Here is a 25654-nt window from a genome sequence, read left to right on the forward strand (position 1 = left end):
CTTATCTACGCCCCCAACTTCCCCATGACCACCCTTGGCAATATTCCGAAGAAATGGACGCTTCTGATTAGCCTGAATCCTCCTCTGCCTCTTCCCCATATTGTTGTATATCGGGGTCACCACGTCATACCCTTTGCTGGGGTTTCCAGGTTTCTACAACAAGTAGCCATATACGTGATTCAACAACACGGTTCCTCAAAGACGGAGGGAGGCATCGCGCAGATGTGGTAAAGATTATAGCCTTAACCTGCCCTGGACGTTATATCCGTATACTTTCATATCATCTCATCTTCGTCTCATGTTCATCTCACATCACGCCGTCCATCTCCAGGAAGCAATACAAGCTGCTCCTACACAGAGACCGACAAGCCAAAAGAACACAGAACACACACCAATGACACGATACACCATGGTACATACATCATAGATAACGATACTCCACCGACGCGCAGCCTGCTACCCTTCAACCGCGTAATCGCAGCAGCGTGGGCAGGCAGATACAAGAGACGAGCGAAATCAATATACATAACATCAGACAAAATCTACACAGACACGATTCCATTCAATGCACACAATAACACTGCTGAGGGTTTTCACCACGGCGGAAAAGAAACGACGCCAATCTGAGACTTTTGTGTTTCGATTATTACGTGGACTTGGTTAATGTGACGGATAGGGAATGCATATGGTTCGTGACACGCGGGTCGGATGGATTGTACTGTCTGCACTAGGACGGTAGGTAGGCAAACAGGCGAGTAGTACCACGATAAAAATGGATAGATCAAGGCATATCTTATCATGCACGATAGTCATAAACGGTAATGGTACCGTCGAGATGGTCGGAATAGCAGCAGAGTACATCCGACTTACGAGTAGCCTCTCGGTCAGTTAGTCGAGATACTCGGAACCAAGGAGCAGCGAGATTCCGTACAACTACATCGAATATCAGGGTAGGAATTATATCTGGATCAATACGCCTAGTATGCACTTTTGTACTATTTTGGCGGGAGTTTACAACTTGTAGGAGCCATGGTGAAACGCAGCTTAGTCCCTACTTTTACACTTGATTGAGAGGCAGTATGGAGGTTCTAGTGTTCTAATGCTGGCTAGGTAGAGTAACAACATGTTCGAGGTCAATGGCTTACTTGTTTGGTGTATGAAGCTTCAATGCAGGGACATGATGATGCCAAAGACAACCGCAATGATTTATCTTACAGAAAAATGTGCTTTTTATACCTCAGACTGGGTGTCATGTTCGCCTAGCTGCTGTGAACGTATTTTTTTGTTGTTTCGAATGCGGTTGTCTGTTACGGGACGCTGGGTTGTTTGGTACTTGCGACTTCAGATACGTCTTGCGTAGTGATAGCGACAAGTGATTTCTTCTTGGTGAATTGGCGAACAGCTGTTGTTTTTGTTGGTCTCGGGTCAGCCTGTGTGGTCGCATGACTATCAATTGTGGTTCACATCTTGTCGATCCTATGGAGATGGCGGGGAGTAAGAGAATGTAGATAGAGCGTTGGTGAGGTACATCACGCTGACGTAAGGTTTGGACAGCTTGACAGCTTTGGTTCTCCATGCTATTTTACGATCAGCCTCCAGATTGAGCTGAATATGGTAGATAAGAGATTAACATATGTGCCATTGGCTACGGGTGCAAAGCTCAACGACATCACAATATCCCGTACAGCTCGCACAGCACATTCATGGATCCAGACTGCATTTTGACGTTGATGGATATGTACAGGTACTGCATGCTGCAAATTCTAGACTGTGATCCACGCGTCCCCTTCTTCGACATCATTCCATTCCAAGCTATGCCGTAGCTAGCTGTCTACTGGTCAAGTCGGACAGGGAAGATACCCGAGTCTGTAACATGTCAGTCATTTCCCCGTTCAGCGTGCTTCCCGCGACTCACCACGCTGGTCATCCCATCGCGTTGTCCAGGCGCTGGGGCAGAGCGACTTGTAGGCCAACATGAACTGCTTCATGTCAGTATTCGCCGCCTCCCGGACTATCTACAAGAAAGGCGCACCTGACGGCAGGGCGCAAAGTCCTCGCCCTTGGCGGTGATGCACTTGTGGTAGTCGACGTAATTCTGCCAGCAGTGCTTGGTCTGGTTCTGGTTGGGGAAGCGGGCGTCGAAGCCTAGAGGGCGCGGGCGCTGGTCAGTATCTTCTGTCGCATGCCCATATCTGGCGGGTGTGTGGTGCAGGCCGTGCAGGCGCTATGGAAGCTGTGGGGGCGGCATACCAGCTGCGGAGGGACAAGTTAGCTATCGGTATCCAGCGCAGGCCGGGGCGCGGCAGGGCTCACCAGTGACAAACTTGAAGGGCTTGGTTACAAGCTCGTCGCCGTTCTCGTTGTCGGACATGGTTGCGGTGGGTGGGCTCGTGGTTGGAGGGCGGGGGCAGCGGCAATGGCAGGGCAAAGGCGTCGTGACGGAGTTCAACTGAGGTTGGCGATGGGCTGACTGGGCGCCTTGTCCACTCACGGCCGGCTCAATTAGCGACGCGGCGTTTTCCGGCTGCAAGCTCCCCCCAACTTCGACATCACGACGAGGCCGCACCGCCAACAGCAGCCACGCCCGCCGACTCTCCCACGCACCACACTCGACTCCCACCGACACCGACACCATGTTCAAGGCCACCAGGGTTATGGCTATGCAGCCGACGCGCATGATGGCCATGCAGCCCTCGCGCATGACGATGATGCGCCAGAGCCCGCAGCTGTTCGTGACGCAGACGCTGCGCATGCGCAGTCCTGTGCCGGTGCGTTCCTCGGCCACCGCACGCTGAGGCTGATTGCTAACAAGGCAACAGAAGGAGGAGCACGGCGGTAAGCCAATTGGCTGAAGAGTGGCATGCCCGGACCTGGATTAACCAGTGTGCAGCTCATACCGCGTCCCAGCGTCTGCGCCAGCTCAAGAACATCCCCACTGAGATTTGGCCTCTTAGTACGTCTTTTACTCTACTGCCTGTTCTCGAAGCATTGCTAACACACCCCCAGTCTTGGTTCTCGGGTAAGCCCCCAATACGCCCGCCCGCCCTGGGGTCTGGAGTGGTGGTCTAACATGTTCACAGCATCGCCGTGGGAATGGCCATCTTCTCGCTCCTTCGAAAGCTCGTCGTGGACAGGACTCTCCGCCTGAAGAGACGAGGCAAGCAAGAGTAGATGCGTTGAGATTCGAGCTGGAGGGGCTTGGGATGGAAGAGCCGTGTGTATAAATGACGTCGGGGTGGTCAAGTCTATCATCAAGAGTCCAAATAAAAAACAAAGGTTTCTTTTGTGCTCGACTTGAAATGCATATCTAGATATGCATCCGGAAGACATCCGTCACTCCTCTAGGGCTATCTTGTGAACTGCTTGTTGATGCTAGGGTTTTGGAACTATTGCCGTGCGATACTTCACAACTTGTGCTAGAATCGTAGAGTGAAAAACACCATGTGTCGCGACAAGAGGTATCTGACTATCATACTCGTACGCCCCAAACGCCGTGCTTCGCCATACGTAAATGAAACCACCACAATACTAAATCTCATCTCACGCCGGCTTTGGCCCAGCCTCGTCAAGCCCTTCCAGCCCTTGCATCGGGTCCATAGGCCCGTTTGACTCTTCCTGTGCCTGCTCCGTGGCTTGACGATCCTCTTCGCTCACAGCATGCTTCGCCAACCAGCCCTCCTGCAACCTGTCAGTACGTCTTTCATTAATTCTGAAACAAATGTCAACCGCACCTGCTCCCAAATCGCCGTCTTGCTCCCAAGTCCTTCATTCGACTCTTTTTGCGGTTTGGCAGCTGCTACTTTGATAACCTGGCCGTACAGCTCGCTCCGGTCCATATTGTCGATGGCATCTGCTGCATCCGCCGCAGTCTCAAACTCGACATAGCCAAATCCCCGATGCTCTTCTTTCGCGTTTGGAAGGTCCGGTTTTGGCAAATTGACTTCGACGATGTCGCCAAAGGGTAGGAAGGCATGATACACGGTCTGCTGCGTGACGGCTTGATCGAGGCCACCGACAAAGACGGTAGCTTTTAGGCGAGAAGTGTCTGCGAGATTCGACATGGCTGCTGGTGTCGAGGGTTCCTGCTGCGTAAGAACGTGTTCCGGTCGTTGATTGGAGAAGGAAGATGGGGATTTGATGTCACGTGCCCATGTGGTTAGTGGCTGAGGACCCACCATACCATCCAAGTGAGGACAGGTGGTGGATGCTAGAAGGGAAGCACATCGCTGCCTTGCAACTGCGTCGGCGTCCAGACACATTGCGGATCTTGCTTCTTCCACGTACATCTCCCCAGAAAACCTCACAAGACTCTCCCGTTCCCCCCTCATTTTGGTTGCGTTTCCTATTCACAACTCGCTACACTTGACGCCCTGGTGCGACTACCGCCATGGTCCGCCTGCGCGAGATTCCCAGGACGGCCACTTTTGCCTGGTCGCCTGGCCCAACCCAGCCTGTGATAGCCACAGGAACCAAGGCTGGAGCAGTGGACGCCGATTTCTCAAACGACACGCAATTAGAGCTCTGGGAGCTACAGCTGGACGATGCGGAGCAGGACGTTGAACTCGAGCCTGTTGCTACTGTCGATGTGGAGTCGAGGTACATGGCCAATTCTTGACACGGAAGCTGGAGCAGGTTCTAACTACACCGCAGATTCAACGACATTGCCTGGAGCCAGCCCAGCGAGCAGTACCCGCGGGGCATAATAGCGGGCGCATTAGACAGCGGTGCGCTCGTGTTGTGGGATGCGGAGAAGCTGCAGGCGGGAGCAAGGTCAGGAGGCACGCCGACATAGACACACGCCAGGAGTGCTGACCCGCTGTAGTGACGCCCAGATCGAGCAGCTTGACAAGCACACAGGTCCCATCACAGCCATCCAGTTCAACCCCTTCCGCCCGAACATCCTCGCCTCCGCAGGCGCAAAGGGCGAGCTCTACATCCACGATCTCGATGACGAGTCAAAGACATTCCGCCTGGGCAAGGCCGGCGCGAACCCCGACGAGTACACCACGCTGGACTGGAACAAAAAGGTTCCCCACATCCTAGCAACGGGCAGCAGCGGCGGATTTGTCACTGTTTGGGATGTCAGGGCGAAGAAGGAGACTCTCACATTGAACCATTTTGGAAGGAAGACTGTGAGCGCTGTATCCTGGGATCCAGAAGTGCCCACCAGACTGGTCACCGCTATCCCGACCGATCAGAACCCACTCGTGCTGGTATGGGACCTGCGCAACACCAACGCACCCGAGAAGACGCTCCAAGCGCACGACCAGGGCGTGCTTTCCCTCTCATGGTGTGTGCAAGATAGCGACATTTTGTTGTCTTGCGGCAAGGACAACCGGACGATTGCTTGGAACCCGCACAGCGGAGAGCAGCTGGGCGAATTTCCAGTCGTGACAAACTGGACGTTCCAGACACGGTTCAACCCTTCAAACCCCAACTTGCTCGCTACCGCGTCGTTTGACGGAAAGATCTCGATACAGACACTGCAAAACACCGGGGCTACAGCAGACCAGGCCAAGGCCGCTTCTCAGGCCCCCGAAGGCGAGGACTTCTTCTCCCAGACGCATGTCGAGCCCCAGGGTGCCTCCTTCTCGCTCAAGACGCCTCCCAAATGGCTGAAACGGAGAGCGGGTGTTTCGTTCGGCTTTGGTGGCAAGCTTGTTCGATTTGGCATTGCAGATTCAAAGTCAAAGATCACCATCTCGACGTTTGCGGTAGACTCGGAGATCAGCACAGCCAGCGAGGAATTCAACAAGGCTTTAGAGAAGGGCGACCTTTCCGCCATCTGCGAGTCGAAAATGACAAAGGCGACCACCGAAGAGGAAAAGGCAGACTGGACGGTCATTGAAACTCTGACTTCAGATAGCCCACGCAGCAAGCTTGTTGAATACCTTGGATTTTCAGACACGAAAGAGGAAGCGCCAGTCGAAGAGAAGAAGGAGGCAGATACCAACGGAACAGCCGATGATGGTGCTTCATTCTTCGACGAGTCGACTGATGAGGGCAACTTCCTCTCGGATCTTGCGGCCTCAAAGGGTGCAAAGACAAACAACCCGTTCCAGGTGTACACCGGCTCCGAGTCGGAAGTCGACACAAAGATCACCCGTGCTCTCATGCTCGGAAATTTCAATGCGGCACTTGATGTGTGTCTGAAAGAGGGACGTTTGTCGGATGCTTTCATGATCGCCATCTGCGGTGGAGAAAAATGTATTGCAAAGGCCCAAGCTGCATACTTCAAGAAGCAATCAGATGCACCAAACTATCTGCGTCTGCTTGCCTCTGTGGTGGGAAAGAACCTCTGGGACGTAGTGTACAATGCCGATCTCAAGGACTGGAAGGAAGTCATGGCCACCATCTGCACATTTGCCGATCAATCCGAGTTTCCTGACCTCTGTGAAGCCCTCGGTGACCGACTCGAGGAAGCCATCACAGAGGAGACTGACTCTTATCGCAAGGACGCCTCATTCTGTTACTTGGCTGGCTCCAAGTTGGAGAAGGTGGTGGTCAACTGGGCGCAAGAGCTCCAAGAGAGCGAGGCTGCTGGCGTGGAGGAGTCCGAGGAAGACAACAGCTTCTCCATCCATGCGCGGTCGCTGCAAGACTTTATCGAGAAGGTCACCATCTTCCGAAAGGTCACTGGATTTAAGGACTCAGAGCAGCAGAAAGATGCCGACTGGAAACTTGAGCCACTGTACGCGAAGTACGTTGAATATGCCGACATTGCATCTTCTCATGGACAGTTGGCCATTGCGGAGAAATACCTAGACCTCCTCCCAGAGAAGTACCCAGCGGCAGATGTAGCTAGGAACCGGGTCAAGCAAGCTACAAGGAAAGCTGCGCCGCAACCTGCTGCTACTCAGAGACAGACGCAACCTGCTGCCGCTCAACGAGGCCAGCGTATAGTACCCGGCTACACACCTGTTCAAGCACAACAGCCTCCGATAGGGCAGCAATCAAACTCACCTTATGCCGTACCTAACCCTCTCGCAACACAACAAACAGCCTCACCCTACGCTCCTGTCAACCCTCTTTCAGCGCAAGCGCAGGCAGCTGTTCCAGCCCCAGGTCGAAGTGCATACACACCAGCTGGCTATCAACAGCAATCACAACAGTCCGTTCCTCAACCTGGATACGGCGGTTATGGACAGCCTCAGCCATCTTCAATCGCACCTCCACCACGCAACTTCCAAGATGGGCCTGCAATCATACCAGCAGCCAACCGACCCAACATTCCTGCTTGGAATGACACTCCTGACTTTGGTCCGCCCAAGACAGCCTCGCGTCGTGGTACTCCATTGAACGCTGTGGCATCTCCATTCCCCAACCAGCAACAAGGCTATGGTGTGCCCCCTCAGGGTCCTCCATCGGCTTTCCAACCAATGTCAAGATCGACTCCTCCGCCTCCACCTAAAGGACCTCCCCAAGGGCCCCCACGGATGACTTCGCCACCACAGAGCGCTACTGGGCCGAGTCCTTATGCTCCAGCGAACACATACGCTCCCCCGCAGCCTGTTGGTTTCGCGTCTCCACAACAAGCGCCACTATCACGTGGAGCTTCCCCATACCAACCACCATCTTCCGCCGCTCCACCATCCAGTCGTTATGCTCCTGCGCCAGGTTCACAGCCTTCCGCCCCGCCGCAGGGTATGGGAATGCCGCCGCCCCGTCATATCGCGCCGCCACCAGGTCAGTTCACGCCTGGTGCATCGCCTTATGCACTGCCGTCGTCGTTCCAACAAGCGCCTCCCGCAGCATCAGCATCAGCATCAGCGCTGCCGCCTAGAGGTCCGCCTCAAGGCCCGCCACGCGCTGGTCCTCCAATGGGTGGCCCACCCCAGACTGGACCCCCTAGGCCGGATTCTCGACCCAGCACCGCGACGTCGCAGGCCGCGCCGGTTGCACAGAAGCATCGTAAGTTGACAGTATATTTGAAGTTTTTACTTGCATGCTAATTTTGAACAGCTTCTGGTGATCGATCCCACATTCCCGATGCCTCTCGCCCCATCTACGAGATCCTCAACGCTGAACTCCAGCGTGTGAAGGCCAAGGCACCAGCACAGTACAAGGCGCACATTGTCGATACCGAGAAGCGCCTCAACATCCTCTTTGATCATCTGAACAACGAAGACCTGCTGAGGCCGGATACTATCCAGCAAATGAACGAACTGGCAGGCCACATCCAGTCTAAGCAGCATGACCAGGCAGGTGCGATATTCTCGGATATCATGACTAACAAGACGGATGAGGGGAGCAACTGGATGGTGAGTAGTTCCCTGTGTATAATTAGTGAGATGGTATGCTAATCTGGAATAGGTTGGTGTCAAGAGGCTGCTTGCTTTCAGCAAATCCACCGTGTAGGGGAGGATAGTGCATTACAAGGGGATTGATTGATGACGTGAGTTCATAGAACACATGACTTGGACGTATTGTATGTGATAGAATCAAAAGAAGTATACGCTTGAAATGATGTGTTTGTTGATGTGCGATTTGTTTGTTGCTGTGCGGTGTAGTGGGGGTTGACGTGTGACTCTTTCTCTGTCTTGTTTTGGATTGTCGGTGTAGTTCGTGTAGTTTTGTGTCAACGCTCACGCTCACACTCACTCGGCGTTAGCACTCTGCACTATCTGGCAAGCAAACAAGAACAACACGCTCATATGGTTTCGTGAAGAGAAACAGTATTCGTTGCTCTTGCGTTAGTCACTACGGCGCCACACTCATGTTGCGTCTGAACAGAACTGCACTTGTTCTCCTACCCAACGTCTCCATCGGTTCTCTTAATCCTCTTCACTAGCATCATTTATCATCCATCATCCCCGTACCCTCATCTCCTCTACCCCGCCAACAACCCCATGGTCTACCTGATAAGTACGTACATCATCCCTTCTCCATCAAACACAAAACACACGCCCACATCACGCAAGATAACACTACTCAACTTCTAATTTCCAAATCACATCACATCGCATCACATCGCCGACACCCCCAACAACTCCCAAGAAAGCACAGCACATACCAACGCCACACCTCCCAAGCAAGACTTATCCTGACGTTAAACGGCGCGTATATAAATCAACCGATCAATCTCACTGTGCAGTAGGCATAGAAAGATATCGAATCGATGTTCTGCGGAAACAATACAGCGTGATATGAAATCTGTTCTTTTCGTCGTGTGACTGCGATTGTGACTGTATCGTTGCGTTTCCGCGGTAGTGTGTCGCTGTTTGCTTACTTACTTGCTTAGTGAGTTTTGTTGCGGGGCGGTGTGGGAGGATAGTGTAATATGGTTAGGGTGGCATAGAGTGGGGATATACTTGAGAGTTTATGGGTAGGTCGTTGTCTGTCATGTGTTTCCTGTTCCTGGATGGCTGGGGTGTCCATGTCCATGTCGACGTCGAAGTGTAATGTGTGTCACGGGGGGTTGGTCTATGCGTTTCGTCTCGTCTTGTCTCATTCCGTGTCGTGTTGTTTCTTTTCTTTTTCGTGAGTTCTTCATTTCAGCATCACAACACAACACAACAAGATCTCGCAAAGTGCGACAACAACCTCATAAGAAGAAAAATAACATATTGATTTCTGTAAATCTGGGGTCGCTGTGTTTAAATCCAGCAAAAGGGAAAAGTGTCATCGAGGATATCATAATAAAAACACACATCTACAAACACACACGCAAGCCATCTTCTATATCCGTGGATTGTGTAAGTGCGTGTGCGTGTGCGCTGCAAGCCCCAAAAAAAAAACTCCAATACGCGCCCGCTCCCCGGTGTAGATTTGGGTACCAGATCAATAGTGCACCAAATATTGCCAAAAAAGAAAACAAAAAGACAAAAACAAAACAAACCCCCATGGGAATCCGCTCTCTTTCACATCTTTGGTTGGGATCCCAAATATTTCGTAAAACTCGTCTGACGAAGAGAGCATCGTCCGGACGCAAAAGTAACCGAAATCGAGTCCTCTTCATCTTTATATCATTATTGGGAGCGACACACGGCGTAATGGAGCGCCTGCCTCCTCCATCTTGCCGCAAGCAATGGTACCGAAGTGGGTATGCCAAGAAACAGAGAGCCGGTCCGTGTCTAATCTTTGTTGTAACGCGCATCGCGAAAATAGTGGTATCAGAGTCGATCGAGAGGAGCCGGAGCAAAATGGGTTGTGAGAATCCCGAGTAAATCACCGATAGGTGTGCTGGACTCCAAACGCCGAAGGTCACCTCATGATCCCGGGACTTCCTTGTCTCAAGACCAGTCGACCTTCCCTAGTCGGTAGGGCTCCGAAGTGTCTAGCCTTCATGTGCTGGCAGCTCGTAGAGTCGGATGTATGTCCAAATAGACGATGGTACGCTGGATAATACGACAATCAGGAAAATCGATCATAGACTCATTGTCAGCCATTCCTACAAGCAACTTGATTAGCACATAAACAGCGATATGCAGGCAGATGCCACTTACCCATTCTGCAGGACCAGACGATTGTAGCCCTTGACCCATAGCACCCATGGGAAGAGCACTAAGGTTTTGACTCGGGAAAGCGGTCGATGTCGCCGCGATCGCGGTATCTCTTCTCCGCAGTGGGGCTCTTCCATTCGTGTCGTCGGCGTCGGCCATCTCCAACTCCTGTGAGTCGCTCTTGCTTTGACCTCGAGCGCGTTTAGGCATTGCAGCGACCCCACGAGACTGGGTTGGGGTGGTTGAACTACTAGGCTTGGGTGGACCAGGAGCGATAGGAACCACACCGCCAGACTTTGAAGCTGAAGGGGTGATTGAAGATAGAAAGGCGCTTCCACCACCTCCAGAACCTGTCGAGTTTGGAGATTCCGAGTCCGTTGCCTTTGGTGTCGTGACTGGCGTTGTTTGTGCGATTGAGTTCTTGCGAGACGACTTTTTCGACGATCGTGTCGAAGCAGAGCCAACGGGAGCGTTGCCACTCCCTCGGTTGCGCTTCTTGATAACGTCCGTCTTGAGCGACAATGGCCGGACCACGCCGTGCAGTTTCAAAAACAATCCACACGCATTGCAAAGAGGGTGACCTTCTGGGTTGCGGCGCCACAAGGGTGTGGTTTGCGTAAAGCAATTGGTGCAAGTCGTGGGTGCACTGCTTTCTCCCTGTTTTGTGCCGCCTGGACTTTGAGGCCGTGAGGGCGCTGCAGAATTGAGACCCGATTCTGGGGGTGAATTTGGCGATGACTGCGGTCGGCCGTACATGCCCTGGTGCACCATTCCTGCCGCGTTTGGCGTCGAGCTAATGCGGGGTATTTTTTGGCGGCGTGGGTCATTTCCACGGTTACGTATGTCGCTCACAGAGGCAGCTGAGCCGTGGGTTCGGCCAAGGCTGCCAGGACTCCAGTGATCTTGCGGTGAGTGCACCATTTCAGTCCCACCAATCGTAACCGTCTTGCGTGGGGGCCCTGCCGGGTATCGCGCTGGCATGGGGTTAAATTGATTGGAGAGATTTGTTTCCCACTGAAAGCCTGTGGTGAAGTCCAAAGGCCCCTCTTCCATTGGGGAATAATCCTGTGATGGCATAGTGCGATCTGCAAAGGCGCCTCCATCCTCGTCTTCTGCGTCGGAGTCGGCCCCAAACGTGAACATGTTCTCGTGCCGTGGTATTTGCATCTCCTGCTGTTGTCGCAAAGGGAGGTTGTTGTGCAGCACCTGAGACGGATCGACGTGGCCTGCATGACCGAACGAGGTCGCTGAAAAGGGCAGGGACGAGCTGGAACTCGTAACGGGACTGAAGACGGTGTCTGGGCCGCCACCACTGGGGTTGAAGATGAAGTGCGGTTGCATTGAAGCTGACAGACCTGAGGGGCGGTGGGGTCCGTACGAAGAAGCAGTGTGTTGGCCACGGATGTCCATGCCGGTGCGGTCAAAGTACATGTGGTTGTCGTCGGGGATTGGCTGGGGAGTGGAGACGGTCGAGGGAAAGGCGGAGCTGGGAGGAGAGTAGTAGTCGGTCGAGTTGAGGGACGAGGCTATCGAGTTTGGGTTGAACATGTTGGAGTACGAGGCGTTGTGGTTGTGGTTCATCAAGGGCGAGCCGACGGGCGAGAAGCCAAAGTTCTGCTGGAAGGGCCCCGCCGAGTTGACGATGGGGTCGTCGTGCATCTGGAAGGTGTCGATGGAGTAGGGAACGTGCGACTGCGAGGCTGGGAAGTGCGGCGGGTGCATGGGCTGGTCGAGCGAGTAGTGGTGCAGGTCGGCCTCTTGCTGGGCGTCGGTGGGGATCATGATGCTGTTGACGGGCGGGACCTGGGGAGAGGCCTCTGCGCGCCGTTTGGGTGGCTGATAAGGTGTCAGTTGGGGTGGACAGGGCTGGGCCAGATGCAGCGATAAGAAACTCACTCGACGCTCGTCAATGCTGGTCTTGCGGACGTGACGGGGCACGTAGCCAAAATCATTCTCTCTGCCAACCAGGGGAGGGACCGAGGGCGCAGATGCGCGGGCGAGGGAGAGGTTATGGTCGCTGGCTTGGTGTGGCTTCCTTATCGGTATCGCTGGGGCGGTCGCATTAAACGGGCCCACCACCTCTTCCGACATGTGTGGCGACAATCCTGCGGGACTTCCCACTGACGAGGGGAATATAAAATCGTCCAGGTTCATGGCGTCTGACTGCGGCTGCTGGGCGTGTGCCTGGCGGTCGACCGACTTGCGCAGCTGTTGCGCAATGCCACTCGGTGCGGTGCTGGGCGCTGGTCGTGTGCCTGCGCCTGTACCTGTGCTCACGTCCATGTTCATGTTCATGTTCACGCTCGCGGTTGGCGGCGGCATCAGCATGTCCATGCTGCCCTGGCTCGACCTGCACGCACAAAACAAAGTCAGCACGCCGTCGCCGGTGGGGGGTCGCTCGCACATGGCGCCTTGCGTACCATTTATTGCGATCGAGCTCGGCCCGCCGCATGTTCATGGCCATCATTCGCCATGTCAAGTTCTCCATGCGCTCCGCATTGGGCAGCTGCGTCTTTGCCCGCGAGTACAGCTTCCAGATCTGCGTGCCCAGCGGGTCGTTCTTCTGCATCTCCTGGGGCGACTCGACACTGGGGCTGCCGGCGTCGTTCCCCAGCGACGGAAACATCGAGTCCTCGAGCACGCCGCGACGGGCGGCCTCGTCGGCGGGCAGCAGCGCCGCTCTGCTCGGTGGTAGCGAGTGCAAGTCCATGGTGCCCAGCAAGGTGTTGGCCTCTGTCGAGGGGGGGGATACTGAACACTGGACACTGGCCAGATGATGATGTAGCAGTGCTCGGCGCGTGCTCTCGCTGAGTCGGATGAACACCCCACGCTGCGGCTTTACCTGCAAGCACAGCCGATCGAGGCCAAAGTGCTGCTGCGCTGACTGGGCGACGTGGTGGATTTGTGGCCTTGTGCTGGGGCGGCAGCAGGCGTGGAGACTTAGTGGGCTGCGTGTGATGCTACTACACGGCGCACTACAGGGACGCCTCCAGGACCACCAGTAAGCGGCGCAATAATTCCACTCTGCTTTCGGGCCCGCAGCGACGACGGCTGCTGCTGCACTCGGCGAGTCGTGAGTCTGCTGGGACGTGAGATGTGTGGAGCATGGAGCAAGTTCGGCGCCCACAAACCCCCACTCGCAGCGCCCTCCGCCCAATCACGCCCCCGTCCGTGCGCCGTGCTTGGGAACATGCCTGCACCTGCAGCCGAGAACGCAGAACGCTGACTGCCTCGTTGGCCTGGGAGTCGGCGGCCCTCCACAATGTCGTCAATGTTCGTCAAACGCGCCAGCCCGCACAACACATCGCACTGGCCAGCTCGTTCCTGTTCACGGCCTTGGGCTTGGGGGTGTTGGACGCGCGACGACGCTGGTTGGCGGCGATGCAGGTCCTGTCTGTCCACAGCACTGTTCACAGCACTATTTACAGCACCATGCAACTCGCGTACTTCGCACTGTAGTTTGGGGCGGCTGTGGTTGGCGCCGTCTGGGGGGTTTCTCGGCCACCTGCGTGCTGACCTGCCGTGTACCAAGCAGCAGAAGTGAGGTTCGCCATGCACAATACGAAAGGGCTTGGTCGTCGAGAGGCTTGCTCCCTGGACGTCACCCGTCTGCCATCCCACGGCTGGCCTTCCCGTCTGGGACATGTTTGCTGCACGAAGCCAGATCCATCAATCGCAGCCGCCGCGACTACAGACATGGATGATTATGGGCATATACAAGCTGCATTTCTATTGGCTGCTTTTTTTTTGAGCCCACGTCCAAAGTCCGCTTAATCCCACTAGCGGGGCCCCAACTCCCACTGCGCGGGTTGCGCAACTGCTATTCCACATCCACGCCCTTCCGCACTCACCCAGGTATTGTGCACACGCATCGACCACGGCGGCCAGTATGCATCCTAGTCTTCATAAAACCATCTCACTACGAGTCTAGAGACACGTATACGCCTACTCGAAATATCCATTGCTCACCCACTTGTGTGGAGGGCCGTTCCGATGTTTCCCCGGAACCACGTTCGCCCTCCCTACATTTCCCGATGATACCCAACCGCCTCAGGGTCCTTAACTCAGACCCACTGCACTATTTAATAGCTCCACCATTGAGCCGGCTGTCTACTGTATAGCGCATTCGCGGCTATACGCAAGTGGCGCCCTCAACATCCAGAACAACAGCGACGACTGGAGCGGGACTGGAAGTTCGCCGAGTCTTCCAAGCCCAGATACAAACGGCTGTGGCCTTGCAGCTGTCGAACAGCGAGAAGACTACCGACGTTAGTTCCCTCCTAGAAGACCCTTACTTCGGCAGATCGGTCTTCTCCAACTTTCCCTGCTTTGGATCCAGATTCGCAAAGGGACGCCGACTACTGTGGAGAAACACATCCTTGTCGAGTCGAATCGAAGTCGAGAAGCGACACATGCTCCACATGCGGCAGGGAACTCTCATTGTGGCTCCATCTCCATCGCCTAGTCCAAGAGTTCTATGGGGCAGCCCGAGCTTCACTAGATCAGCCTCATTGTACGCGCAACCTTTAGTTGTTGCATTCTACAATGCAACAATTGTCTGGACGTCTGCCCGTCCCTTCCGACGTCTCATCGCTGACGAAGAAGCCATCTTAATTTCATCCTTCAGCCTCTAGTCTCGATCTATGGCGACCTACATGTGCACTGAAAACGGTCGGGATCGCTTTCATGTTCGGAAATTTCCATTCCGCATGGCTCTAATACGAGTAACAACTCTAGTCGCAAGCATGCACCGAGAGCGTGGAAGTGCACAGTAGGGGAAATTGTCAAGTCATGCAAGTCGCAATTTCCCTCTAGGTTCGAGGCCCTCACAGATCCATCACTACTGCAACGGAATGCACAACTCCAGTCTCGTCAAGACAATTGCTTCAATTCATTCTAGACATGTACATTGTACAATGTACAACCCGAACGGCAAGTACGGGTAGACGATAACCACTCTGCTGGTTAGGGCACGACTCTTACCCGACTCGTCTGCATTGGTCGTTCATGTCGTGCGTCCGCTAACCTGGAACGATCATCTAAAACCCTAGTCAATTCAACCACGCCGTGGGGCGCTCTCACATGTGAACACCGATGCTGCTCCAACGAAGAGGTAGAGTTCACCCGACACCATAAAACAGATGGCAGCTGATTTCCAACAGTACGACAACGGAACCATTACGACACCTGCTCACTGGCCCATACATAAAGGAGCATGCAGAGACAAGGGTTCACAAGTAGTGGTTGTAGGAGCAGCACGACATCCCACGCACTTTCTCCGTTGGGAACCAGTGGCCCAGGACCTCCCCTGCTACCTGCAAGCCTCGTATCCACCCACCTAACTTGCATGCACGACAGGCCTGGATCAGGTGTTTTGCCCAACACTAACCTTTCGCAGTGAATTGCTCTCGGTTCTTCGCACGCTACAGACGCAGCGAGCATCCAACATGCATCTGCTGCACTCTGTTCCCTTTTTTTAGTATTGGCATTCCGGTTCTCGCAAATCCTGCAGTTTGCGAGTTCTCCGGGAACCGCGCGGAAATGCCTGACACTCGGTGCTGTATTTTAACTCATGCTCTCGAAACCAGCGCTGCCATCTCGCTGCTACAACCGCATGTGTTTGTTCCGGGGATGCCGCGAGCAACATATTGCTTGCTCTTTTCGTCAGCAAGGCGAAACCTTGGAAGCCATATCCTTGATCCTGCACGGGATGTCGTGGGGGTCAAGTACGTGATTCGCTTAGACGCTATACTCGCGCGTAGATATCGGAACATTGGATGGTCAACTTTCCTTGTGTGAGCGAAGTGGACAGACGACGGGCCGGCGGAGACAGATTGTCTACTCGTGGCTCCGTCGTGAGGCTCTGTCGCCACGCGTCGGTCAGTCTACTCGGCTCGGAACCCCATTGATATTGTGGAACTGGAGCCGTGCGAGGTTGCAGTGGCAAGTGCTGGATCGTCGTCTAGTTTTAAACGGGTCTCCCCGTGTTGAGATGCGCCATCAAGGCACTGTTGCGTGCGGGTCTGAGGAGTGGCCGACCCAACGCGGATGTAACACCAACACGAACCCGACAAAACACGCCATAGGTTCAGACGAGCAGCAACTGCACCCCTTGGACCTTTCCAACGCGTCCATGTCACAATCCATCAGGCGTCCGAAAGAGGTAAGTTGCGATGTGGGCTTGGCGTCCACGGATATGTATTAATGACGGCGGGGCGGAGAGCGAGCGGAACGCGGGGATGGGAATGATCGAAATATGCAACCTCGCATGAACTCGCAAATCTGTAGCGGATTGTCTGGCTCTTTATACATAGCGCTCAAAGAAATCCACCAAACAAAGGACGGTGAGACCATTGTCGCTTATCATTGCGCGATTGATAACGACACGCTTCCCCTCTCAAACCAGCTGCGACTATACGCCAATGACAGAGGGATGTCGACATTTGGGCGGTATCTCACTAGGGTATACAGCTTCCTATCGTGGACGCTGCAAGACGTATCTTATCTGTGTTGGAACTCGAATTGTGGTTGGCGAATCCCCGCGAGCGCTGATCTTGGATCTTGTCCGTGGCTGATAAGGAGCGGACTTTGTGCCGAGGCTGGAGAATGGTTATTGAACGTATATGCTTTTTGGACGATCTGAGATGAGCATGTCCTACGATGATGGGTAAGATGGCCGTCGGCCATCACGATGTTCACGGAGATGAAGCTTTACGCTGGATATAAACGTTTACGATGGAATGTGAACTGTGATCAACCCCCACAGAGCCGCAGATCTGCAGGTACGAGGCCTTGCGCGCTCATGGTGCGGGAGCTATCTATATGTTCTTGACATATTGGTGTCATCCTCATCCTCAACCTTCTGCAGCATGCAATGAGCGACGAGTATTCTTTTGACGCGCGAAGATAACTGTCAGCCCCGTACCCAGATGACACGACCGGCCAGGCTTATCGAAGGCCGCGCTCGTGGCCCCGTGGGGCAATCGTTTGGTGCGGGTGCCACGTTTCTATCTCTTCGCTGCACAGCGTCGACGAGTATCTTGATAGTCCTTCTCCGTCATTGCCTGGGCTCTCGTTTCGATGATGTATACAACTCCTCTCGCTCTCCGCCTCACTTCTCTCCGTCTTTCCCACCATCCTTCGTCGCACCATCGCCTTTGACCGTCTCTTCGCCAAGCACTTTACTCGCTGCCATGAACCTGCCGACGTCTATTAGCCTCCAAACCCCGTATCTGGCTCTCAAGCACCTCTTACATTGCGCCTGAATATCCGCCCAGCCCCCGCATATCCTGCGCCTGCCCCGCCGTCATCCGCATCAGACTTTCCAGATCCGCCATATTTGCTGTTAGCTGCGCGAGCTGGGCTTGTAGGTGTGAGAGCTGCCGTGGTTTTTGCGAGGGCACGGTGCTGACACGGGAGGACGTGCTTTGGGAGCGTGGAAAGTTTGACATTGCAGGAGAGCGTCACGTTGCTGTGTACGGGGGAGGAAGAGGAGGTGTCGTCGTGTTGTTTGTTGTCGTGCAAGGAAGGTGGGGAAGGCGCATCGCGTCGAGATTCCCGCGGCGAAGAAGCTTGGCGTGGAGAGTCTTTCCGCTAGCTGGAACCCCTCGACTCTTTTTTCGCTCGACGCATCAAGTCACGTCTCCCTCGAACGGCTGCTCACTATGGCTTCGCTGCAAACTGTCCGGCGCTGGATCATGACCGGTGCCGTCGCCTCGATCACTATTACCGGGACCATGTACGGAGCTGGGCTGAAAGGGCAACGGGATGTCAAGCAGGTTTGTCGCACCCACTTATCTCGCTGTCGCTGGACTGCTCTGTGGAACACATATCACATCGATGAAGGTGAACCTCCCACTGACAAGGGACCTTGCAGGAGAGAACACGCCTGCAGGAAACGTCACCGGAAGAAATGATCGCTCAACTCGAAGTCGCACGCGCCGATCTGGTTATCAAGAAAAATGAGATGGAAAGGAAAATCAACAATTTCACGCAACGTCATCTTGGGAAGGGGCAGGATGGGTCGAGATGAAGAGATGGAAGAACGGAAGAAGCGATGACTCGATGAGCCAAGGCGGAGGGAGCAACACGAAAAATACACACACGACAGTCAGGGCAAGAGAGGGATAGTCCGAATGAGTTGGCCTGGTGGGTGATGTGAAAGTCATCCAAGAGCTAGTTCACACAGGGGACAGGGTGGTATCCGTTGAGAGGTCGCTTGAGACATGAGAGCTAAGCCAAACGACTCTGGTTATCTGGATCCGACGAAGCAAGAGGGGACGTCTATATACCTGGCAGCCAGTTCATTGGCCATAGGATGTTGCCATTGTTATCCCCGCGAGATTCCTCTGTACATCCATGTACCATCCGACCACGACGAGAGTACACAGCGAAACAGCACACAACTGCCACTTCTCTGGTCATTAAGCCTTAATTCTGGACAGCTCGATTTCAATCCTGTTATACGTCCAACTTGCACCAGGCACAGCGACTTCATAAACACCTGGTGGTTTGCCGCATGGGTGCCATCGCGCTCGCAATAATTGAGCGAGGTTCACATCCAAATCTGGTTTCCACAGCCAAGGATCTATCCTCACAGCAGTGCAACTCCACGGAGACGTATTCAAAGCCCTGGACTGGAGCGATCGAACTGTGGACGGAATTGGCTGCATCCCCGCCACACCACAAGCGCCGGATTCACTCACTACTTGCCACCCACGTTAACCATTCGACATCATGCCACCTTGGCCCTCGGTCCCACGCACGAGGATTGCTTCCCGTAAGACCGACGTAACCCGCCGCATCCTGCATGCATCCTGCAAAGCCCATATTCGAAGTAGTCGTCAGCCATCCGCAGACGCCGACGCAGCATTGCGCGCCAAGACACGGCATTAATGCACAATGACAACATGGCTGTCGCTCAAGAGTTCGGCAATGGCTTGCGACGAATGTTCTTTCGAATATGTCTTGCAGATCGGTACTAACTAACGAGGTTTCAAGCTTGCCGCTTCCTTGCTCGACTGGGAATACCGGGCTTGGTCGTTCACCCCACGCTCGACGATCGGGGGTCTTGTGAGCTACTGCCTAGCTTCGCGCCCCCGGCTGGATGTAGAGATCCGCTCGCTCGCTCGCTCGCTCATGTAGTTGGGTGCTTGAACGTTGCTGTCGTTTCTGGTTGAATAGTGCCCTGTCCAATGCACATGCAGAGGTCTACCTAGAATCAAGAAACTACACATGTCCGATCAAACCAAGTTCAGAATAAGACCATACAATGTTGATGCGTTCCCCTCTACCCAATGAATGCCTACTTCAAACCAAACCCTACAAGGGGTGCGGCCAATTGCAAAACAGACACGCGAGAATACGGTCGAAAATCCGTCCACCAATCAAACACCCCCAATTGCATGTTCAGCCAATCAACACATCCCTCCTCGCGCACCGCCTGTAGGTATTCCCGTAGCTACGTCGGCAATATTCACCATCCCGGGTAGTCGAAATACCGGACCCAAACCCCGATCTTTCTCAGTGAAGCAACACAGTGCAAAGAAAGACGAAGCAAAACACAACACAATCCCACGAACAAATTAAACTGAGCGTATTCAACTACCCCATCCCGCCACACAAATCCGTGGAAACACAAAGTCGACATGTACTCGTCACCCCGCCGCAGGATTTCGCCGCACCTCACCCTCCCCCTTCCGCGGAACCTCGCCTAGCTGAGACATATTGCACTCACTTATATCCGGCTTGACGGATTGGTAGTGGGGATGCGCAGGTCCTCGGAACCTAAATTTGTAGCTTGGACGTGGCGAGGGGTGTGGGTTTGCGTCTGCGTCTGCGGAGATGGTGGGGGAGGTGTGGGTCTTGGTGAGGCTGTGTAGGTGTGCTCTTGTGTAAGTTGGGCGGAGGCGCGGAAGTTGTGTGTAGAGGCTGTTTGTTGGCATATTGTGTGTGAGGGTGTGCTTTCTGGGGGGAGGGGGAGGTTTGAGACGGTTTTGTAGGTATATTTGCGTTGCGGTGTGGCAATTTGGAGGACTTGGGTGATGGGGTAGTGTGTATGTTATAGTGTGTTTACATCCTTTTTTCCAATCTCAGCGTATTCATGCTGGATGTCGAAGCAAGATCGTGAATGTTAGTATTCAGCGTGTTCATAGAAGCACATGAACGCAACACAGTAAAATCCCAATATTATGATGGACCATAAGAGATAACACCTAACCTGTTCATGTAAGATATTTATCAACAGGAGTACACGGCTTTCTGGGTGACTGACTGTAAATATGCCGATGCGAGCACGCGTGTTCGAGAGCCCAGGCAGCCGTTGATCGAACTGTAGGTCGTAAGACCTTGGTTCGTGGATGTAAGTTTCACTGTGTAGATAGGGGAGGAAAGCATTTGTAGCACTTATGTATAAATAGTTCCATAGGAGAGCACACCCTTAGAGGCCTTTCTTCGACGAGAGCCTTGACGAGAGCCTCTTGAGCGCTGCTTTACTAGACCTTATGGTCCCCAATCTATGCAATGAGATCTAAGAACAACCTAACCAGCAGAACGCCCCGACCAAACCACCCCCACCCACCAACCCTGTACTCAAACCTCACACCTTCCTGAACAACAGCGTCTTCGCGGGATTCGGCATACTCGTCTTCCCAATCTCGATCTGCGGGTAGCGTTCCGTCTGCTCGTCAGGCATCTTGAAATCGTAGTTCAGGATCAAGCGCGCGAGAATCATCTTGATCTCGTTTGCGGCGAAGAAACGGCCGGGACACGCGTGGCGCCCATAGCCCCAGCCCAGGTTCGTTTCGTTGGTCGTGACGAACTGGTTGCGCGCGTTGTCGATGACGGTACCGCTGTGGCGGAGCTTGTAGTGGCGGAGGCCGTCGAACTTTTCGCTCTCGGGGTAGTTCTGCGAGTCGGCGTAGACGGCGTGCGAGGGTGCTTCGATGGTCACGCCGGGGGGCAGGTACTGTCCGTTTGAGAGCGTGATGCCTTTTAGAACGCGGCGGCCAAAGGAAGCTGTAGAACGGTTACCGTTAGATCGGATCAATGCGGGATGGGAGGGGTTGGGTGAGTAAGTGAGTACGTACTAGCACTTGGGTTGAAGAAGCGTATGGCCTCCTTCATGTAGCTGTCGAGCTTCTCCATCTGCTGCAGAGCCCGCGATGTGATGTTGCCGTCGTTATTGGCCATGACTTCGCAGATCTCTTCCCGGAGCCCGGGGATGTACTCTGGGGTGACGGCTAGAGTGTAGAGGATATTGGTGGCAGTAAGTGTCGTGGTATGAATGGCTGCAAAGGCTAGTCCGAGCTGTGATCTGAACAAGCGTCATTAGCAGCTTATACAATACAATATGTATGAGGATGGTAACGTACTGGGCAAGCTCAGCAGGAGAAGCCTTATTAAACGACGTGCTTCGGTTGATCATCCACTGTAAGACGTCGTCTGGCTGCTGCCAGTTGGGATCGTTCTTTGCCGCATTCTGCCTTTCTTCGATGATCGGTCGCAAGTAGGCTTCTGCCGACTTTCGTCTCTCATCAAGTCGACGAACCTCCTTGATACGAGGGGCCAACACCGGCCTCAGAAGAGGGCGGATCTTCTTGATAGCGTCGGTTGCATTCATGACGTCCATGGTATAGTTGATAGCACTGTCCAGATACTCAGGATCCTTGCCTAGCTCCTCGCCGACAAAGACGCGACCTGTCACCTTGGCGACAACATCAACCAGTGTTTTGTATATGTAGACCTCACTCCAGTCATCACACGGCGGCATGTATTCTTCCACAGTGGCGTCAACCTGGGTGGCTACAATGGCGTTCAATCGAGCTAAGTATGCGTTAGCATTGTGGTTGACAACTGAGCCGGTGATTACTTACCCAAGGCAGGCGTCAGATCAGCTTTGACAGTATGTACGACTAGCGGTGTATCCGATTTGAGCCCGGTGTACTTGGATTCGATGGTCTGTCAAGGATTAGTATCGACAGCTATCGCGAAGGGGCGAGCTTAATACACTGTCAATAGCCACGTGAAAACTGAGAACGTCATCAGGAAGTTTCCTGAGCTCGGGCAGAAGATGGTAGGGAACGACCACATTGTCCTCTCCTGTAGAATGATAAGCCTCGTCAAATGTGAAGTGGCGCCGATTGGATAGGTATACCATCGGATGTTGCGAGGCGGTATGCAGAGTCTTTGAACTGTGAAGTTGTAAGCAACGAAGCGTCTAAGAAGGACATGGGGTTGACCTACCTTCTTATAACCCTCTATGTACATCGCCTTCGCATCCTTGAGAAATGCCTGACGATGTTTCTCGTCACCAACAGAGCCACCGAATGATGGCAGCTTCGCCAGCTGCGATCTATAGCTGATTGTTGGTAGCAGAGCATATATGATCATGACCAGGGCAGCAACTGCTGCCGATTGCACGACATGTGACAGTCCTGTGAGTGTCTGGGATTCCATGATTGCGACAACGTGTTTGAAAGGTGAGACTGATGGCAATGAAAGGGTCCATGAAGGTGGCTATATATTTATCCTATTCCCCTTCTCCGCTATATGAGACATGAGGACGAGCTTTCTATGTGACGCGGTAGTACACCAATACGGTGGACATGAATACGGTAAACAGGGATACGGTGTATACGCTGGATACGGCAAGTACGGCGAGTGCGGAACTCCAGTACAACCGGCATGCTGAAAACATCGGAAGGGTGTGGTACTCAGGTCGCGTACGTGGTAGCCCTTGGCACTGCGCTGGGCACGAGACCCTCTCTGCTGGTCGGAGAATTGTACCCGTTGGACGGAATGGCGGAAGAGTTGATATCCGAGAGAAGATGCAGGGCTTGTGCTGTTGTAACAGACGTAATGTGAGGCTCAACCCGGGGACTAAGCCCAGGAGCGTTTAACGCCTCCAATCTTCCCCACAAGTTTAGCTGACTACTGTTGCTAGTTTGTTTCTGAGGGCGCGAGGTTTCGTTGATCACGACCTGTAGTCAACAACGCTTTGTTGAAAAGGTGTGGTGTATGCAACTACAAAGCCCTGTCTCGTACTACGGTTTGACATGGAGATCGACACTTGTAATCTCCAAATCTATTAAAAAGCAATCCCCCTCAAGACTCGGTTAGTCGGCTTCGCATTCGACGGGGGTGAATTGAACGTGGGATCGACAGACGAGATCAGCGACACAAGACGTCCTAATGCGCCTAGACTGTCAAGTCACGGCTAACGAGTAAGAGCGTTCAATCAGGACGGTGCGACTATGCCCACCCACACATTTGACTGATTCCACCCACACCCCACATCGCGCAACACTACTGCAGCGCTAAGTCCCTAGTTCCCGCTACGTAAGATTTCTTCTTGGCGTGTTTTTATTGAAAGTTTCTAAGTAATCTTGTACTCTTGGCACAGCTTTGCGTCACGTACCTTTGTATCTAGCTGAAATCCATTAAAATAATTTTTTTTAAGCGGTAGACTACTATCTTTTTATGTAAGAAGTTGATATTTGATAAGAAAAACCAGGATTTCTGCCTCTGTTGTGGTGAGACGTAGCGACAGAAATAATACAACTTAATGTAATATTGGTTGCAAGTAATCTTCTAAGCGAGGACTTTAACAGGGAAGGTACAGTAGTGTTGCGCGATGTGGAGTGTGGGTGGAATCAGACGGACGTGTGGGTGGGCATAGTCGCACCGAATCAGGAGCATGAGAGAACGACATTCGAAACGGTGTGATTGCTTGGAATTCTTGTCGCCTATGAAGATGGTGGATGCACCGCGTTGCTAGTCAGTATGTGCAACGACGGGCCGTTGTGCTAATATATCAGGGACTGACGTGTAGTGGCCAGGGGGTAATTTACCAAGTCATGCACGCAGCGACGTATGCGTGGGATGACAGGTGCCAGGGTAGCATTCAATCAGGCCACTTTCAGCACCTTCCCCTCAATTCTAATATACTGTGCATTAAGGATAGGTTCATCGGATTGCATCTCAACAGATGTATTCGGTAATCTGTGAATCTTGGCCGGGCCGCGACCGACAACCCACCAATCCACTTGAACTCAGGTGACATATAAGTCCATACAATCCCAGCATGTTGTATATTTGAAAATGATAGTTGTGCAACTTGACGAACATTTCTGATATTGATTGTGAAATCCTTAATCTGTCTATCGATGTGCGCCGGTAAGTTGGCACTTCAAGCTCTATCAACAACGTGGACTGTAATGGCATTCGTAACCCCTGGTTTGGGAGGTTATCAGTACTCTGGCCACGCAAGTCTTGATCCATGAGTTCTTCCCCCCTCCAATGTCTACCACAGATCGGTCAAGCCGCACAGCACCAGAAACGTCGAATCTAGAGGCTTACTCAAATATATCATAGAGTGACGTAGAGGTCTTTCTTGTCAGGGTCGCAACAGGGCAAGAGCTGGATGTATTTCTCTTTTTACTCTTTGGACAGCAAGTCGTGAACATATACGATGAGTGAACTACGAGCCTACTTCAACCTACTTCAACTCAGCTCCAATTCTCTTTCGATTTGCAGGCATCGTAGAACGACTACAAGCAGATACAATGACACTCCGAACGTATAATTGGCTACGAGATGTTCAGCGTTGCTGAACATAGTTAATCAACTGCGTAATTATAGGGATTGTAATAGTCAATTTTATCGCACTTGCAAAAGCCTCAGAAGATGGAAAACCTCATAGGAGTAGTGTGAGTGCTGCACTGTGACCATATAGCAATCAAGCCACAATGTCTTTGCAGACCCATTGAATTCGACGCTTCCTCGACTGGATACTCAAACTCACAAAATCTCCTTTGCAAAGGCAGTTATCACAGCCGTGACCGTAGTCCTAGCAAAACACCGAAACGGTTACAACCAGACGAAACTAGAGCTGCAGCGAAGGCGAGAAGAGAAACTATATTGATGTTGCGGTTCTCAATGTCCGCAGTGCCATTGAACGCATTTGGTTCAGGATCGCATTCCTCGAAGTGATGGCTTTCCAGCTGAAGCAGGTCCCGTCGTCTATTGTAGTATGAAGAGCGTGTCACAGTAAGAGCCGCGTTTGAGGATACGATGAAGTTAACCCAGGCGCTGACCATGAAGCGAGTCTTGAGAGCCTAGTTGCGGACTGCGTTATAACTGTTATCAAGACCCGCGTGCGTGATATCCCCAGGTATGTAGTCGCCGCAGAACTTGCTAAAGAACAAGTTCGC

The 25654-nt window shown here is 53.2% G+C and overlaps 10 protein-coding genes across 10 annotated transcripts; 5 read left to right on the top strand and 5 right to left on the bottom strand.

Moving 5' to 3' along the window:
- Positions 1-1831: 1831 nt before the first annotated feature.
- On the bottom strand, positions 1832-2409 carry P153DRAFT_422075 (cytochrome c oxidase-like protein polypeptide vib; the record flags this gene model as incomplete). Its single annotated transcript, XM_033672346.1, has 4 exons — positions 2314-2409; positions 2033-2145; positions 1916-1979; positions 1832-1866 (listed from the first exon to the last, which is right to left on the bottom strand). Exons 1-4 carry the CDS (start codon positions 2369-2371, stop codon positions 1832-1834), a joined length of 270 nt encoding a protein of 89 aa, XP_033525512.1. The 5' UTR covers positions 2372-2409.
- A 170-nt stretch (positions 2410-2579) lies between these two features.
- P153DRAFT_365725 (uncharacterized protein) lies at positions 2580-3469 on the top strand. The gene is made up of 5 exons (XM_033667881.1): positions 2580-2768; positions 2820-2835; positions 2891-2953; positions 3007-3019; positions 3081-3469. The coding sequence occupies exons 1-5, from the start codon at positions 2634-2636 to the stop codon at positions 3169-3171; spliced, it is 318 nt and encodes a 105-aa protein (XP_033525513.1). The 5' UTR covers positions 2580-2633; the 3' UTR covers positions 3172-3469.
- Positions 3281-4155, bottom strand: P153DRAFT_313490 (RNA-binding domain-containing protein). Its single transcript, XM_033664883.1, has 2 exons — positions 3732-4155; positions 3281-3678 (listed from the first exon to the last, which is right to left on the bottom strand). Exons 1-2 carry the CDS (start codon positions 4059-4061, stop codon positions 3541-3543), a joined length of 468 nt encoding a protein of 155 aa, XP_033525514.1. The 5' UTR covers positions 4062-4155; the 3' UTR covers positions 3281-3540.
- A 75-nt stretch (positions 4156-4230) lies between these two features.
- On the top strand, positions 4231-8461 carry P153DRAFT_313493 (WD40 repeat-like protein). The gene is made up of 5 exons (XM_033664884.1): positions 4231-4596; positions 4651-4770; positions 4823-7911; positions 7963-8261; positions 8314-8461. Exons 1-5 carry the CDS (start codon positions 4388-4390, stop codon positions 8356-8358), a joined length of 3762 nt encoding a protein of 1253 aa, XP_033525515.1. The 5' UTR covers positions 4231-4387; the 3' UTR covers positions 8359-8461.
- A 901-nt stretch (positions 8462-9362) lies between these two features.
- P153DRAFT_211624 (uncharacterized protein) lies at positions 9363-10266 on the top strand. Its single transcript, XM_033662568.1, has one exon. It carries the CDS (start codon positions 9402-9404, stop codon positions 10164-10166), a length of 765 nt encoding a protein of 254 aa, XP_033525516.1. The 5' UTR covers positions 9363-9401; the 3' UTR covers positions 10167-10266.
- A 100-nt stretch (positions 10267-10366) lies between these two features.
- P153DRAFT_287591 (area protein) lies at positions 10367-13152 on the bottom strand (the record flags this gene model as incomplete). The annotated part of the gene is made up of 4 exons (XM_033663547.1): positions 10367-10390; positions 10446-12278; positions 12339-12792; positions 12863-13152. 4 exons carry the CDS (start codon positions 13150-13152, stop codon positions 10367-10369), a joined length of 2601 nt encoding a protein of 866 aa, XP_033525517.1.
- A 3000-nt stretch (positions 13153-16152) lies between these two features.
- P153DRAFT_355903 (uncharacterized protein) lies at positions 16153-17017 on the top strand (the record flags this gene model as incomplete). The annotated part of the gene is made up of 3 exons (XM_033666605.1): positions 16153-16168; positions 16205-16605; positions 16757-17017. The coding sequence occupies 3 exons, from the start codon at positions 16153-16155 to the stop codon at positions 17015-17017; spliced, it is 678 nt and encodes a 225-aa protein (XP_033525518.1).
- Positions 17018-17595: 578 nt separating this feature from the next.
- P153DRAFT_271171 (uncharacterized protein) lies at positions 17596-17866 on the bottom strand (the record flags this gene model as incomplete). The annotated part of the gene is made up of 2 exons (XM_033662901.1): positions 17596-17659; positions 17697-17866. Coding segments are annotated over 2 exons (234 nt in total), but the record flags the coding sequence as incomplete, so codon positions are not given.
- A 240-nt stretch (positions 17867-18106) lies between these two features.
- P153DRAFT_287962 (uncharacterized protein) lies at positions 18107-18474 on the top strand (the record flags this gene model as incomplete). Its single annotated transcript, XM_033663576.1, has 2 exons — positions 18107-18220; positions 18319-18474. The coding sequence occupies 2 exons, from the start codon at positions 18107-18109 to the stop codon at positions 18472-18474; spliced, it is 270 nt and encodes an 89-aa protein (XP_033525520.1).
- A 2367-nt stretch (positions 18475-20841) lies between these two features.
- P153DRAFT_337412 (cytochrome P450 monooxygenase-like protein) lies at positions 20842-23307 on the bottom strand. The gene is made up of 7 exons (XM_033665738.1): positions 22686-23307; positions 22597-22633; positions 22450-22541; positions 22316-22400; positions 21815-22265; positions 21530-21756; positions 20842-21458 (listed from the first exon to the last, which is right to left on the bottom strand). Exons 1-7 carry the CDS (start codon positions 22896-22898, stop codon positions 21040-21042), a joined length of 1524 nt encoding a protein of 507 aa, XP_033525521.1. The 5' UTR covers positions 22899-23307; the 3' UTR covers positions 20842-21039.
- Between the last annotated feature and the right edge of the window lie 2347 nt (positions 23308-25654).

Source organism: Dothidotthia symphoricarpi (genome assembly GCF_010015815.1).
Source record: "Dothidotthia symphoricarpi CBS 119687 unplaced genomic scaffold P153scaffold_7, whole genome shotgun sequence".
NCBI classification, from domain to species: Eukaryota; Fungi; Ascomycota; class Dothideomycetes; order Pleosporales; family Dothidotthiaceae; genus Dothidotthia; species Dothidotthia symphoricarpi.